Raw genomic sequence first — 12,093 nt, forward strand, 5'->3', positions numbered from 1 at the left:
TGATGAAGGAGGTTGTTTGTGTGAGCTGAGCAGTCAGAGAGTCGTTATTGATGAAGGAGGTTGTTTGTGTGAGCTGAGCAGTCAGAGAGTTGCCCAGGGTTTAACAAAGGATGTCCACTCTCCACCCTCTCCCCCCTCTCCCCCCACTCTCCCCCCTCTCCACCCTCTCTCCCCTCTCTCCCCCCTCTCTCCCCTCTCCCCCCTCTCTCCTCTCCACCCTCTCCCCCCTCTCTCCCCTCTCTCCCCTCTCCCCCCTCTCCCCCCTCTCCACCCTCTCCCCCCTCTCCACCCCCCCTCTCCCCTCTCTCTCCCCTCTCTCCCCTCTCTCTCCCCTCTCCCCCCTCTCCCACCCTCTCTCTCCCCCCCTCTCTCCCCCCTCTCCACCCTCTCTCCCCTCTCTCCCCCCTCTCTCCTCTCTCTCCCCTCTCTCCCCTCTCCCCCCTCTCCACCCTCTCTCCCCTCTCCCCCCTCTCCCTCTCCCCCCTCTCTCCCCTCTCCACCCTCTCCCCCCTCTCTCCCCTCTCCACCCTCTCTCCCCTCTCTCCCCTCTCCCCCCTCTCTCCTCTCTCTCCCCCCTCTCTCCCCTCTCCCCTCTCCCCCCTCTCCCCTCTCTCTCCTCTCCCCCCTCTCTCCCCTCTCTCCCCCCTCTCTCCCCTCTCTCCCCTCTCCCCCCTCTCCCCCTCGCTCCTTTCCTTTTAGATTTTACCAGAGCTTTGTTTTTTCGTGGAGTTGAGGGGAGTGAGGTATCAATCGTGGTGCTCTTTTCTGTCCAAACTGATATTACTTTCTCTTATTCTCCTCCCAATTCTTCATTTGTCTTCATATTATCACAGAGAGAAAGAGCGAGAGAGAGAAAAAAAAGAAAGAAAGAGAGAGAGAGAGAGAGAAGAGAGAGAGAGAGAGACGGCTCAGCTATGTTGATCACCAACAGCACCACACTCCTCCTTTCCTTACCCCCTTCTCTCCATCTCATCCCTTCAGTCTGTATTGATATATCTGGCTAGCAGGAGAGAAATACCTACGAATCCTTACAACACAGTAGTGTCCATTCACTTTCATTGAATCCCCCAGACGTTCACACAAACAACCTCTGAAAGAAAGCAAATATATTTTCCAATTCTCCTCACTCTCTTGTTTCAGCAACACATCTTCCCTAAAAGAGTAGTACTTCTTTATTTCACTCTCTTGTTTCAGCAACACATCTTCCCTAAAAGAGTAGTACTTTTCTCTTCCTTCTGTCTCCATCACAACACAGAACTACAGGGCCTATGGGTATTGGAAGCTACATTGTTTATTCAATTTAGATTGTAAGATCCTTTTTGTTTCAACTCAGTGACCTGAGCTCTCCTGCTACTGGCTTGAAGGCAGGTACTCAGGTGAGCTAAAGTACACCACCAAACTCAGTAATAACCCATGAATACACCTGCACACAACTTCCCTTCGTTCAAAAAGTAGCTTTGAGCTGTATTAAAGGCTGTTATGTATTACTTCAGGTCAGGTTATAGTGTAGCAGATGTGGTCAGAGTAGAGAGGAGTGGAGGGAAGTGGATAGGCGAGGAGTGGAGGGAAGTGGATAGGAGTGGAGGGAAGTGGATAGGAGAGGAGTGGAGAGGAGTGGAGAGGAGTGGGGGGAAGTGGAGAAGAGTGGAGGGAAGTGGATAGGAGAGGAGTGGAGAGGAGTGGAGAGGAGTGGGGGGAAGTGGAGAGGAGTGGAGGGAAGTGGATAGGAGAGGAGTGGAGAGGAGTGGAGAGGAGTGGAGGGAAGTGGAGAGGAGAGGAGTGGAGAGGAGTGGGGGGAAGTGGATAGGAGAGGAGTGGAGAGGAGTGGAGAGGAGTGGAGGGAAGTGGATAGGAGAGGAGTGGAGAGGAGTGGAGTGGAGAGGAGTGGGGGGAAGTGGAGAGGAGTGGAGGGAAGTGGATAGGAGAGGAGTGGAGAGGAGTGGGGGGAAGTGGAGAGGAGTGGAGGGAAGTGGATAGGAGAGGAGTGGAGAGGAGTGGAGAGGAGTGGGGGAAGTGGAGAGGAGTGGAGGGAAGTGGATAGGAGAGGAGTGGAGAGGAGTGGAGGGAAGTGGATAGGAGAGGAGTGGAGAGGAGTGGAGAGGAGTGGAGAGGAGTGGGGGGAATTGGAGAGGAGTGGAGGGAAGTGGATAGGAGAGGAGTGGAGAGGAGTGGAGAGGAGTGGAGGGAAGTGGATAGGAGAGGAGTGGAGAGGAGAGGAGAGGAGTGGAGAGGAGTGGAGTGGAGAGGAGTGGGGGGAAGTGGATAGGAGAGGAGTGGAGAGGAGTGGAGAGGAGTGGAGGGAAGTGGGGGGAAGTGGAGAGGAGTGGAGGGAAGTGGATAGGAGAGGAGTGGAGAGGAGTGGAGAGGAGTGGAGGGAAGTGGAGAGGAGAGGAGTGGAGAGGAGTGGAGAGGAGTGGGGGGAAGTGGATAGGAGAGGAGTGGAGAGGAGTGGAGAGGAGTGGAGGGAAGTGGATAGGAGAGGAGTGGAGAGGAGTGGAGAGGAGTGGGGGGAAGTGGAGAGGAGTGGAGGGAAGTGGATAGGAGAGGAGTGGAGAGGAGTGGGGGGAAGTGGAGAGGAGTGGAGGGAAGTGGATAGGAGAGGAGTGGAGAGGAGTGGAGAGGAGTGGGGGAAGTGGAGAGGAGTGGAGGGAAGTGGATAGGAGAGGAGTGGAGAGGAGTGGAGGGAAGTGGATAGGAGAGGAGTGGAGAGGAGTGGAGAGGAGTGGGGGGAATTGGAGAGGAGTGGAGGGAAGTGGATAGGAGAGGAGTGGAGAGGAGTGGAGAGGAGTGGAGGGAAGTGGATAGGAGAGGAGTGGAGAGGAGAGGAGTGGAGAGGAGTGGAGGGAAGTGGATAGGAGAGGAGTGGAGAGGAGAGGAGAGGAGTGGAGAGGAGTGGAGTGGAGAGGAGTGGGGGGAAGTGGATAGGAGAGGAGTGGAGAGGAATGGAGAGGAGTGGAGGGAAGTGGATAGGAGAGGAGTGGAGAGGAGAGGAGAGGAGTGGAGGGAAGTGGATAGGAGAGGAGTGGAGAGGAGAGGAGTGGAGAGGAGTGGAGAGGAGTGGGGGGAAGTGGATAGGAGAGGAGTGTAGAGGAGTGGAGAGGAGTGGAGGGAAGTGGATAGGAGAGGAGTGGAGAGGAGAGGAGTGGAGAGGAGTGGAGAGGAGTGGAGAGGAGTGGGGGGAAGTGGATAGGAGAGGAGTGGAGGGAAGTGGATAGGAGAGGAGTGGGGGGAAGTGGATAGGAGAGGAGTGGGGGGAAGTGGATAGGAGAGGAGTGGAGGGAAGTGGATAGGAGAGGAGTGGAGAGGAGTGGAGAGGAGTGGATAGGAGAGGAGTGTAGAGGAGTGGAGAGGAGTGGAGGGAAGTGGATAGGAGAGGAGTGGAGAGGAGAGGAGTGGAGAGGAGTGGAGAGGAGTGGGGGGAAGTGGATAGGAGAGGAGTGGAGGGAAGTGGATAGGAGAGGAGTGGAGAGGAGAGGAGAGGAGTGGAGAGGAGTGGAGTGGAGAGGAGTGGGGGGAAGTGGATAGGAGAGGAGTGGAGAGGAATGGAGAGGAGTGGAGGGAAGTGGATAGGAGAGGAGTGGAGAGGAGAGGAGAGGAGTGGAGGGAAGTGGATAGGAGAGGAGTGGAGAGGAGAGGAGTGGAGAGGAGTGGAGAGGAGTGGGGGGAAGTGGATAGGAGAGGAGTGTAGAGGAGTGGAGAGGAGTGGAGGGAAGTGGATAGGAGAGGAGTGGAGAGGAGTGGAGTGGAGAGGAGTGGGGGGAAGTGGAGAGGAGTGGAGGGAAGTGGATAGGAGAGGAGTGGAGAGGAGTGGGGGGAAGTGGAGAGGAGTGGAGGGAAGTGGATAGGAGAGGAGTGGAGAGGAGTGGAGAGGAGTGGGGGAAGTGGAGAGGAGTGGAGGGAAGTGGATAGGAGAGGAGTGGAGAGGAGTGGAGGGAAGTGGATAGGAGAGGAGTGGAGAGGAGTGGAGAGGAGTGGAGAGGAGTGGGGGGAATTGGAGAGGAGTGGAGGGAAGTGGATAGGAGAGGAGTGGAGAGGAGTGGAGAGGAGTGGAGGGAAGTGGATAGGAGAGGAGTGGAGAGGAGAGGAGAGGAGTGGAGAGGAGTGGAGTGGAGAGGAGTGGGGGGAAGTGGATAGGAGAGGAGTGGAGAGGAGTGGAGAGGAGTGGAGGGAAGTGGGGGGAAGTGGAGAGGAGTGGAGGGAAGTGGATAGGAGAGGAGTGGAGAGGAGTGGAGAGGAGTGGAGGGAAGTGGAGAGGAGAGGAGTGGAGAGGAGTGGAGAGGAGTGGGGGGAAGTGGATAGGAGAGGAGTGGAGAGGAGTGGAGAGGAGTGGAGGGAAGTGGATAGGAGAGGAGTGGAGAGGAGTGGAGAGGAGTGGGGGGAAGTGGAGAGGAGTGGAGGGAAGTGGATAGGAGAGGAGTGGAGAGGAGTGGGGGGAAGTGGAGAGGAGTGGAGGGAAGTGGATAGGAGAGGAGTGGAGAGGAGTGGAGAGGAGTGGGGGAAGTGGAGAGGAGTGGAGGGAAGTGGATAGGAGAGGAGTGGAGAGGAGTGGAGGGAAGTGGATAGGAGAGGAGTGGAGAGGAGTGGAGAGGAGTGGGGGGAATTGGAGAGGAGTGGAGGGAAGTGGATAGGAGAGGAGTGGAGAGGAGTGGAGAGGAGTGGAGGGAAGTGGATAGGAGAGGAGTGGAGAGGAGAGGAGTGGAGAGGAGTGGAGGGAAGTGGATAGGAGAGGAGTGGAGAGGAGAGGAGAGGAGTGGAGAGGAGTGGAGTGGAGAGGAGTGGGGGGAAGTGGATAGGAGAGGAGTGGAGAGGAATGGAGAGGAGTGGAGGGAAGTGGATAGGAGAGGAGTGGAGAGGAGAGGAGAGGAGTGGAGGGAAGTGGATAGGAGAGGAGTGGAGAGGAGAGGAGTGGAGAGGAGTGGAGAGGAGTGGGGGGAAGTGGATAGGAGAGGAGTGTAGAGGAGTGGAGAGGAGTGGAGGGAAGTGGATAGGAGAGGAGTGGAGAGGAGAGGAGTGGAGAGGAGTGGAGAGGAGTGGGGGGAAGTGGATAGGAGAGGAGTGGAGGGAAGTGGATAGGAGAGGAGTGGGGGGAAGTGGATAGGAGAGGAGTGGGGGGAAGTGGATAGGAGAGGAGTGGAGGGAAGTGGATAGGAGAGGAGTGGAGAGGAGTGGAGAGGAGTGGATAGGAGAGGAGTGGAGAGGAGTGGAGAGGAGTGGAGGGAAGTGGATAGGAGAGGAGTGGAGAGGAGAGGAGTGGAGAGGAGTGGAGAGGAGTGGGGGGAAGTGGATAGGAGAGGAGTGGAGGGAAGTGGATAGGAGAGGAGTGGAGAGGAGAGGAGAGGAGTGGAGAGGAGTGGAGTGGAGAGGAGTGGGGGGAAGTGGATAGGAGAGGAGTGGAGAGGAATGGAGAGGAGTGGAGGGAAGTGGATAGGAGAGGAGTGGAGAGAGGAGAGGAGTGGAGGGAAGTGGATAGGAGAGGAGTGGAGAGGAGAGGAGTGGAGAGGAGTGGAGAGGAGTGGGGGGAAGTGGATAGGAGAGGAGTGTAGAGGAGTGGAGAGGAGTGGAGGGAAGTGGATAGGAGAGGAGTGGAGAGGAGAGGAGTGGAGAGGAGTGGAGAGGAGTGGAGAGGAGTGGGGGGAAGTGGATAGGAGAGGAGTGGAGGGAAGTGGATAGGAGAGGAGTGGGGGGAAGTGGATAGGAGAGGAGTGGGGGGAAGTGGATAGGAGAGGAGTGGAGGGAAGTGGATAGGAGAGGAGTGGAGAGGAGTGGAGAGGAGTGGATAGGAGAGGAGTGTAGAGGAGTGGAGAGGAGTGGAGGGAAGTGGATAGGAGAGGAGTGGAGAGGAGAGGAGTGGAGAGGAGTGGAGAGGAGTGGGGGGAAGTGGATAGGAGAGGAGTGGAGGGAAGTGGATAGGAGAGGAGTGGGGGGAAGTGGATAGGAGAGGAGTGGGGGGAAGTGGATAGGAGAGGAGTGGAGGGAAGTGGATAGGAGAGGAGTGGAGAGGAGTGGAGAGGAGTGGATAGGAGAGGAGTGGATAGGAGAGGAGTGGAGAGGAGAGGAGTGGAGAGGAGTGGGGGGAAGTGGATAGGAGAGGAGTGGAGAGGAGTGGAGGGAAGTGGATAGGAGAGGAGTGGAGAGAAGTGGAGAGGAGTGGAGAGAGAAGTGGATAGGAGAGGAGAGGAGTGGAGGGAAGTGGATAGGAGAGGAGTGGAGAGGAGTGGAGGGAAGTGGATAGGAGAGGAGTAGAGAGGAGTGGAGAGGAGTGGAGGGAAGTGGATAGGAGAGGAGTGGAGAGGAGTGGAGAGGAGTGGAAAGGAGTGGAGGGAAGTGGATAGGAGAGGAGTGGAGAGGAGTGGAGGGAAGTGGATAGGAGAGGAGTAGAGAGGGGTGGAGAGGAGTGGAGAGGAGTGGGGAGGAGTAGAGAGGAGTGGAGAGAAGTGGATAGCAGAGGAGTAGAGAGGAGTGGAGAGGAGTAGAGAGGAGTGGAGAGGAGTGGGGGGAAGTGGATAGGAGAGGAGTGGAGGGAAGTGGAGAGGAGTGGGGGGAAGAGGATAGGAGAGGAGTGGAGAGGAGTGGGGGAAGTGGATAGGAGAGGAGTGGAGAGGAGTGGAGGGAAGTGGATAGGAGAGGAGTGGAGAGAAGTGGAGAGGAGTGGAGAGAAGTGGATAGGAGAGGAGAGGAGTGGAGGGAAGTGGATAGGAGAGGAGTGGAGAGGAGTGGAGAGGAGTGGGGGGAAGTGGATAGGAGAGGAGTGGAGAGGAGTGGAGGGAAGTGGATAGGAGAGGAGTAGAGAGGAGTGGAGAGGAGTGGAGAGGAGTGGAGAGAAGTAGAGAGGAGTGGAGAGAAGTGGATAGCAGAGGAGTAGAGAGGAGTGGAGAGGAGTAGAGAGGAGTGGAGAGGAGTGGGGGGAAGTGGATAGGAGAGGAGTGGAGGGAAGTGGATAGGAGTGGAGTAGAGAGGAGTGGAGAGGAGTGGAGAGGAGTGGGGGGAAGTGGATAGGAGAGGAGTGGAGAGGAGTGGAGAGGAGTGGGGGAAGTGGATAGGAGAGGAGTGGAGAGGAGTGGAGAGGAGTGGGGGGAAGTGGATAGGAGAGGAGTGGAGAGGAGTGGAGGGATGTGAATAGGAGAGGAGTAGAGAGGAGTGGAGAGGAGTGGAGATGAGTGGATAGGAGAGGAGTAGAGAGGAGTGGAGAGGAGTGGAAAGGAGTGGAGGGAAGTGGATAGGAGAGGAGTGGAGAGGAGTGGGGGGAAGTGGATAGGAGAGGAGTGGAGAGGAGTGGAGGGAAGTGGATAGGAGAGGAGTAGAGAGGAGTGGAGAGGAGTGGAGGGAAGTGGATAGGAGAGGAGTGGAGAGGAGTGGAGAGGAGTGGAAAGGAGTGGAGGGAAGTGGATAGGAGAGGAGTGGAGAGGAGTGGAGGGAAGTGGATAGGAGATGAGTAGAGAGGGGTGGAGAGGAGTGGAGAGGAGTGGGGAGGAGTGGGGGGAAGTGGATAGGAGAGGAGTGGAGAGGAGTGGAGGGAAGTGGATAGGAGATGAGTGGAGAGGAGTGGAGAGGAGTGGGGGGAAGTGGATAGGAGAGGAGTGGAGAGGAGTGGAGGGAAGTGGATAGGAGAGGAGTGGAGAGGTGGTAGAGAGGAGTGAAGTGGAGTGGAGGGAAGTGGATAGGAGAGGAGTGGAGAGGAGTGGAGGGAAGTGAATAGGAGAGGAGTGGAGAGGAGAGGGGTGGTAGAGAGGAGTGGAGAGAAGAAGATAGGAGTGGAGTGGAGAAGAGAGGAGAGGAGAGGGGTGGAGAGACATGGAGAGGAGTAGAGAGAGGTGGTAGAGAGGAGTGGAGAGGAAAAGAGAGGAGAGGAGAGAATAGGAGTGGAGAGGAGTAGAGTGGAGTAGAAAAGAATAGAGTAGAATAGAGTAGAGTAGAGCACAGTAGATTAGAGCAGAGCAGAGTAGAGTAGAGTAGAATAGAGCAGAGCAGAGTAGAGTAGAATAGAGCAGAGCAGAGTAGTGTAGAATAGAGCAGAGCAGATTAGATACAAATTTAAGAGTAGTATAAAAGAAAACAAGAAGAGAAAAGAAGAATAGAGTAGAATAGAATAGAAGAGTAGAATAGAATAGAACAGAATAGAGTAGAGTAGAATTGAACAGAATAGAGTAGAATAGAATAGAAGAGTAGAGTAGAATAGAAGAGTAGAGTAGAATATAACAGAATAGAGTAGAATTGAACAGAATAGAGTAGAATATAACAGAATAGATTAGAACCGAGTAGAGCACAGTAGAGTAGAGCACAGTAGAGTAGAGCAGAGCAGAGTAGAGCAGAGCAGATTAGGGTAGAGCAGAAGAGATGACAATTGAAGAGAAGGGTATAAAAGAGAAGAGAAAATAATAGTAGAGTAGAACACAACTTATTTTCTTATATTCTATTCAGATGTAGATCTATTATGCTGGTGTAAGACAGAGTGTGGAGGAGCATTACTTTATGTCTCCAGTGGTTTTAGCAGCCTGTGGTTCTTACCTTGAGGGCCGGGGGGGCCTTCTTCCCCTGGAGGCCCTGGGGATCCGTCGTTGCCAGGGGGACCGGGAGAACCCTGTCGAACCTGCGCCGCTAAAATGGCCGCCGGCGTTTTCTGCATGGCATGGCTTGATAGTCTCTCTGGTGAGTGGCATAAAAATTCTGTATTACAATAATACCAACAATGTCTGCAAGTGATAGATTCACATTCTGTATCATTGTATAACAATGGTGCCGGGGAAGAAGGCTGGCGTTTTATGTGTCCCCAACCGATTGTGTTTTTTTGTTCGTTTATTTGCGTTGTTTGTAACTTGTTTTTTTACTGATTTTGTACATTGCCGCTACTGTCTCTTACGACCGAAAAATAACTTCTGGACATCAGGACCGTGATTACTCACCACGGACTGGCAGAATCTATTTTTTCCTTTAACGACGTGAACGATATACTGCTTCTCGGGAACAGGCCCAGATCCCTGTGTTTTGCATGAAGAAAAGGCAGAGAAAAAGGGTCCAGAGGGCGGGCTGCCTTCTGAGAATTCGTAGGCAATCGAAATAAACCTCCACTTCCTTCCATTCTGCTAGCAAACGTGAAATCTTTGGAGAATTAAATAGATGACATACGCAAACGTTTAAACTATCAAAGGGACATTCAAAACTATAATATCTTATGCTTCACGGAGCCGTGGCTGAAAGACGACACTATCAACATACAGCTGGCTGGTTATAAATAACAGCTGGTGCACGATATCTAAGGAAGTCTCGAAGCTATTGCTCGCCTGAGGTAGTGTATCTCATGATAAGCTGTAGACCACACAATCTACTTAGAGAGTTTTCATGTGTATTTGTTGTAGCTGTTTACATACTATACCACAGACTGAGGCACTAAGACAGCATTGAATGAGCTGTATTCCGCCAACAAACAAGAAAACTCTCACCCAGTGCTCCTAATAGCCGATGACTTTAACGCAGGGAAACTTGAATACGTTTTCAAAAATTTAGATCAGCATGTTAAATGTACAACCAGAAGGAAAACAACTCTGGACCACCTTTACTCCACACACGAGGAGACGCATACAAGTCTCTCAATCGCCCTCCATTTGGTAAATCTGACCATAATTCTATCCTCCTGATTCCTGCCAACAAGCAAAAATTAAAGCAGGAAGCACCAGTGACTAGATCAATAAAAAAGTGGTCAGATGAAGCAGATGCTAAGCTACAAGACTGTTTTGCTAGCACAGACTGGAATATGTTCTGGGATTCCTCTGAGGAAATTGAGGAGAACACCACATCAGTCATTGGCTTCATCAATAAGTGCATCGACGACGATGTCCCCCACAGTGACCGTACGTACATACCCCAATCAGAAGCCATGGATTACGGGCAACATCCGCACTGAGCTAAAGGCTAGAGCTGCCACTTTCAAGGAGCGGGACTCTAACCTGGAAGTTCATAAGAAATCCCGCTATGCCCTCCGACGAACCATCAAACAAGCAAAGCATCAATACAGGACAAAGATCGAATCGTACTACACCGGCTCTGATGCTCGTTGGATGTGGCAGGGCTTGCAAACATTACAGATTACAAAGTGAAGCACAGCCGAGAGTTGCCCAGTGACACGAGCCTACCAGACAAGCTAAACTACTTCTATGCTCGCTTCGAGGCAAATAACACGGAAACATGCATGAGAGCACCAGCTGTTCTGGAAGACTGTGTGATCAGCTCTCTGCAGCCGATGTGTGTAAGACCTTTAAACAGGTCAACATTCACAAGGCCGTGGGGCCAGACAGATTACCAGGACGTGTACTGTGAGCATGCACTGACCAACTGGCAAGTGTCTTCACTGACATTTTCAACCTCTCCCTGTCCGAGTCTGTAATACCAACATGTTTTAAGCAGACCACCATAGTCCCCGTGCCCAAGAACACTAAGGTAACCTGCCTAAATGACTACCGACCCGTAGCACTCACATCTGTAGCCATGAAGTGCTTTGAAAGGCTGGTCATGGCTCACATCAACACCATTATCCCAGAAATCCTAATCCCACTCCAATTTGCATACCGCCCAAACAGATCCACAGATGATGCAATCTCTATTGCACTCCACACTGTCCTTTCCCACCTGGACAAAAGGAACACCTATGTGAGAATGCTATTCATTGACTACAGCTCAGCGTTCAACACCATAGTGCCCTCAAAGCTCATTACTAAGCTAAGGACCCTGGGACTAAACACCTCTCTCTGCAACTGGATCCTGGACTTCCTGACGTGCTGGCCCCAGGTGGGAAGGATAGGTAACGACACAGCCGCCACGCTGATCCTCAACACAGGGGCCCCTCACGGGTGGTGCCAGAATAACAACCTATCCCTCAACATGATCAAGACTAAGGAGATGATTGTGGACTACAGGAAAAAGAGGATCGAGCACGCCCCCATTCACATCGATGGGGCTGCAGTGGAGCAGGTTGAGAGGTTCAAGTTCCTTGGTGTCCACATCACCAACAAACTAACATGGTCCAAGCACACCAAGACAGTTGTGAAGAGGGCACGACAAAACCTCTTCCCCCTCAGGAGACTTGGCATGGGTTCTCAGATGCTCAAAAGGTTCTACAGCTCCACCATCGAGAACATCCTGACTGGTTGCATCACTGCCTGGTATGGCAACTGCTCGGCCTCCGACTGCAAGGCACTTCAGAGGTTAGTGCGAACGGCCCAGTACATCACTTGGGCCAAGCTTCCTGCCATCCAGGACCTCTATACCAGGCCCTAATAATTGTCAAAGACTCTGGCCACCCCAGTCATAGACTGTTCTCTCTGCTACCACACGGCAAGCGGTACCGGAGCGCCAAGTCTAGGTCCAAGAGGCTTCTAAACAGCTTCTACCCCCCAAGCCATAAGACTCCTGAACACCTAATCAAATGTCTACCCAGACTATTTACATTGTCCCCCCCTTTTACACTGCTGCTACTCTCTGTTATCATCTATACATAGTCACTTTAATAACTCTACCTACATGTACATATTACCTCAATTACCTCGACTGACCAGTGCCCCTGCACATTGACTCTGTACCGGTACCCCCCTGCATATAGTCTCGCTATTGTTATTTTACTGCTGCTCTTTAATTACTTGTTACTTTTATTTCTTATTCTTATCCATATTTTTTAAAACTGCATTGTTGTTGTTGTTAAATAAGCATTTCACTGTTAGGTCTACACCTGTTGTATTCTGCGCATGTGACTAATAACATTTGATTTGATAATATACCAACACTCTCTGCAAGTGATAGACAATTCAAGAGCTTGTGACTAGAAGGTTCTATCTGCAAAAAGATGATTCCGAGATAATTGGCTTTAAAGTTCCAAACCCTCATTGGTTTGAATGGTGTCAGCAATTTGTATATTTTATTATTTTGAATTTAACAACATGAATTGGGCTATTTAGACTACTATATAGGTAGAAAACATTGAACAGAACAACAATATGTCCATAACTCAGGCAGAACCTTACAGAATAGGTGATACAGTAGCTCATTAGTTAGTTAGGATATGTACTAAACCGAGGCTTGAATACCACTCTGCCATTCAATATCACA

At 52.4% G+C, this 12,093-nt stretch overlaps 1 protein-coding gene across 3 annotated transcripts in view; it reads right to left on the reverse strand.

Annotated features, from left to right (window-relative positions):
• Positions 1-687: 687 nt before the first annotated feature.
• Positions 688-12,093, reverse strand: part of LOC109876727 (collagen alpha-1(XIX) chain) — a 247,488-nt gene continuing 236,082 nt past the window's right edge. For 2 of the 3 annotated variants that reach the window (XM_031813089.1, XM_031813087.1), the window contains one exon: positions 8,256-8,643. In XM_031813089.1, coding sequence (XP_031668949.1) covers positions 8,468-8,643 — 176 coding nt within the window. In that variant the 3' untranslated portion in view covers positions 8,256-8,467. Of the gene's footprint in view, positions 818-8,255; positions 8,644-12,093 lie in introns of those variants that run through there. The other variant, XM_031813088.1, reaches the window with a different exon arrangement.

This window comes from Oncorhynchus kisutch, unplaced genomic scaffold (genome assembly GCF_002021735.2).
Source record: "Oncorhynchus kisutch isolate 150728-3 unplaced genomic scaffold, Okis_V2 Okis04b-Okis11a_hom, whole genome shotgun sequence".
In the NCBI taxonomy this organism is placed as follows: domain Eukaryota; kingdom Metazoa; phylum Chordata; class Actinopteri; order Salmoniformes; family Salmonidae; genus Oncorhynchus; species Oncorhynchus kisutch.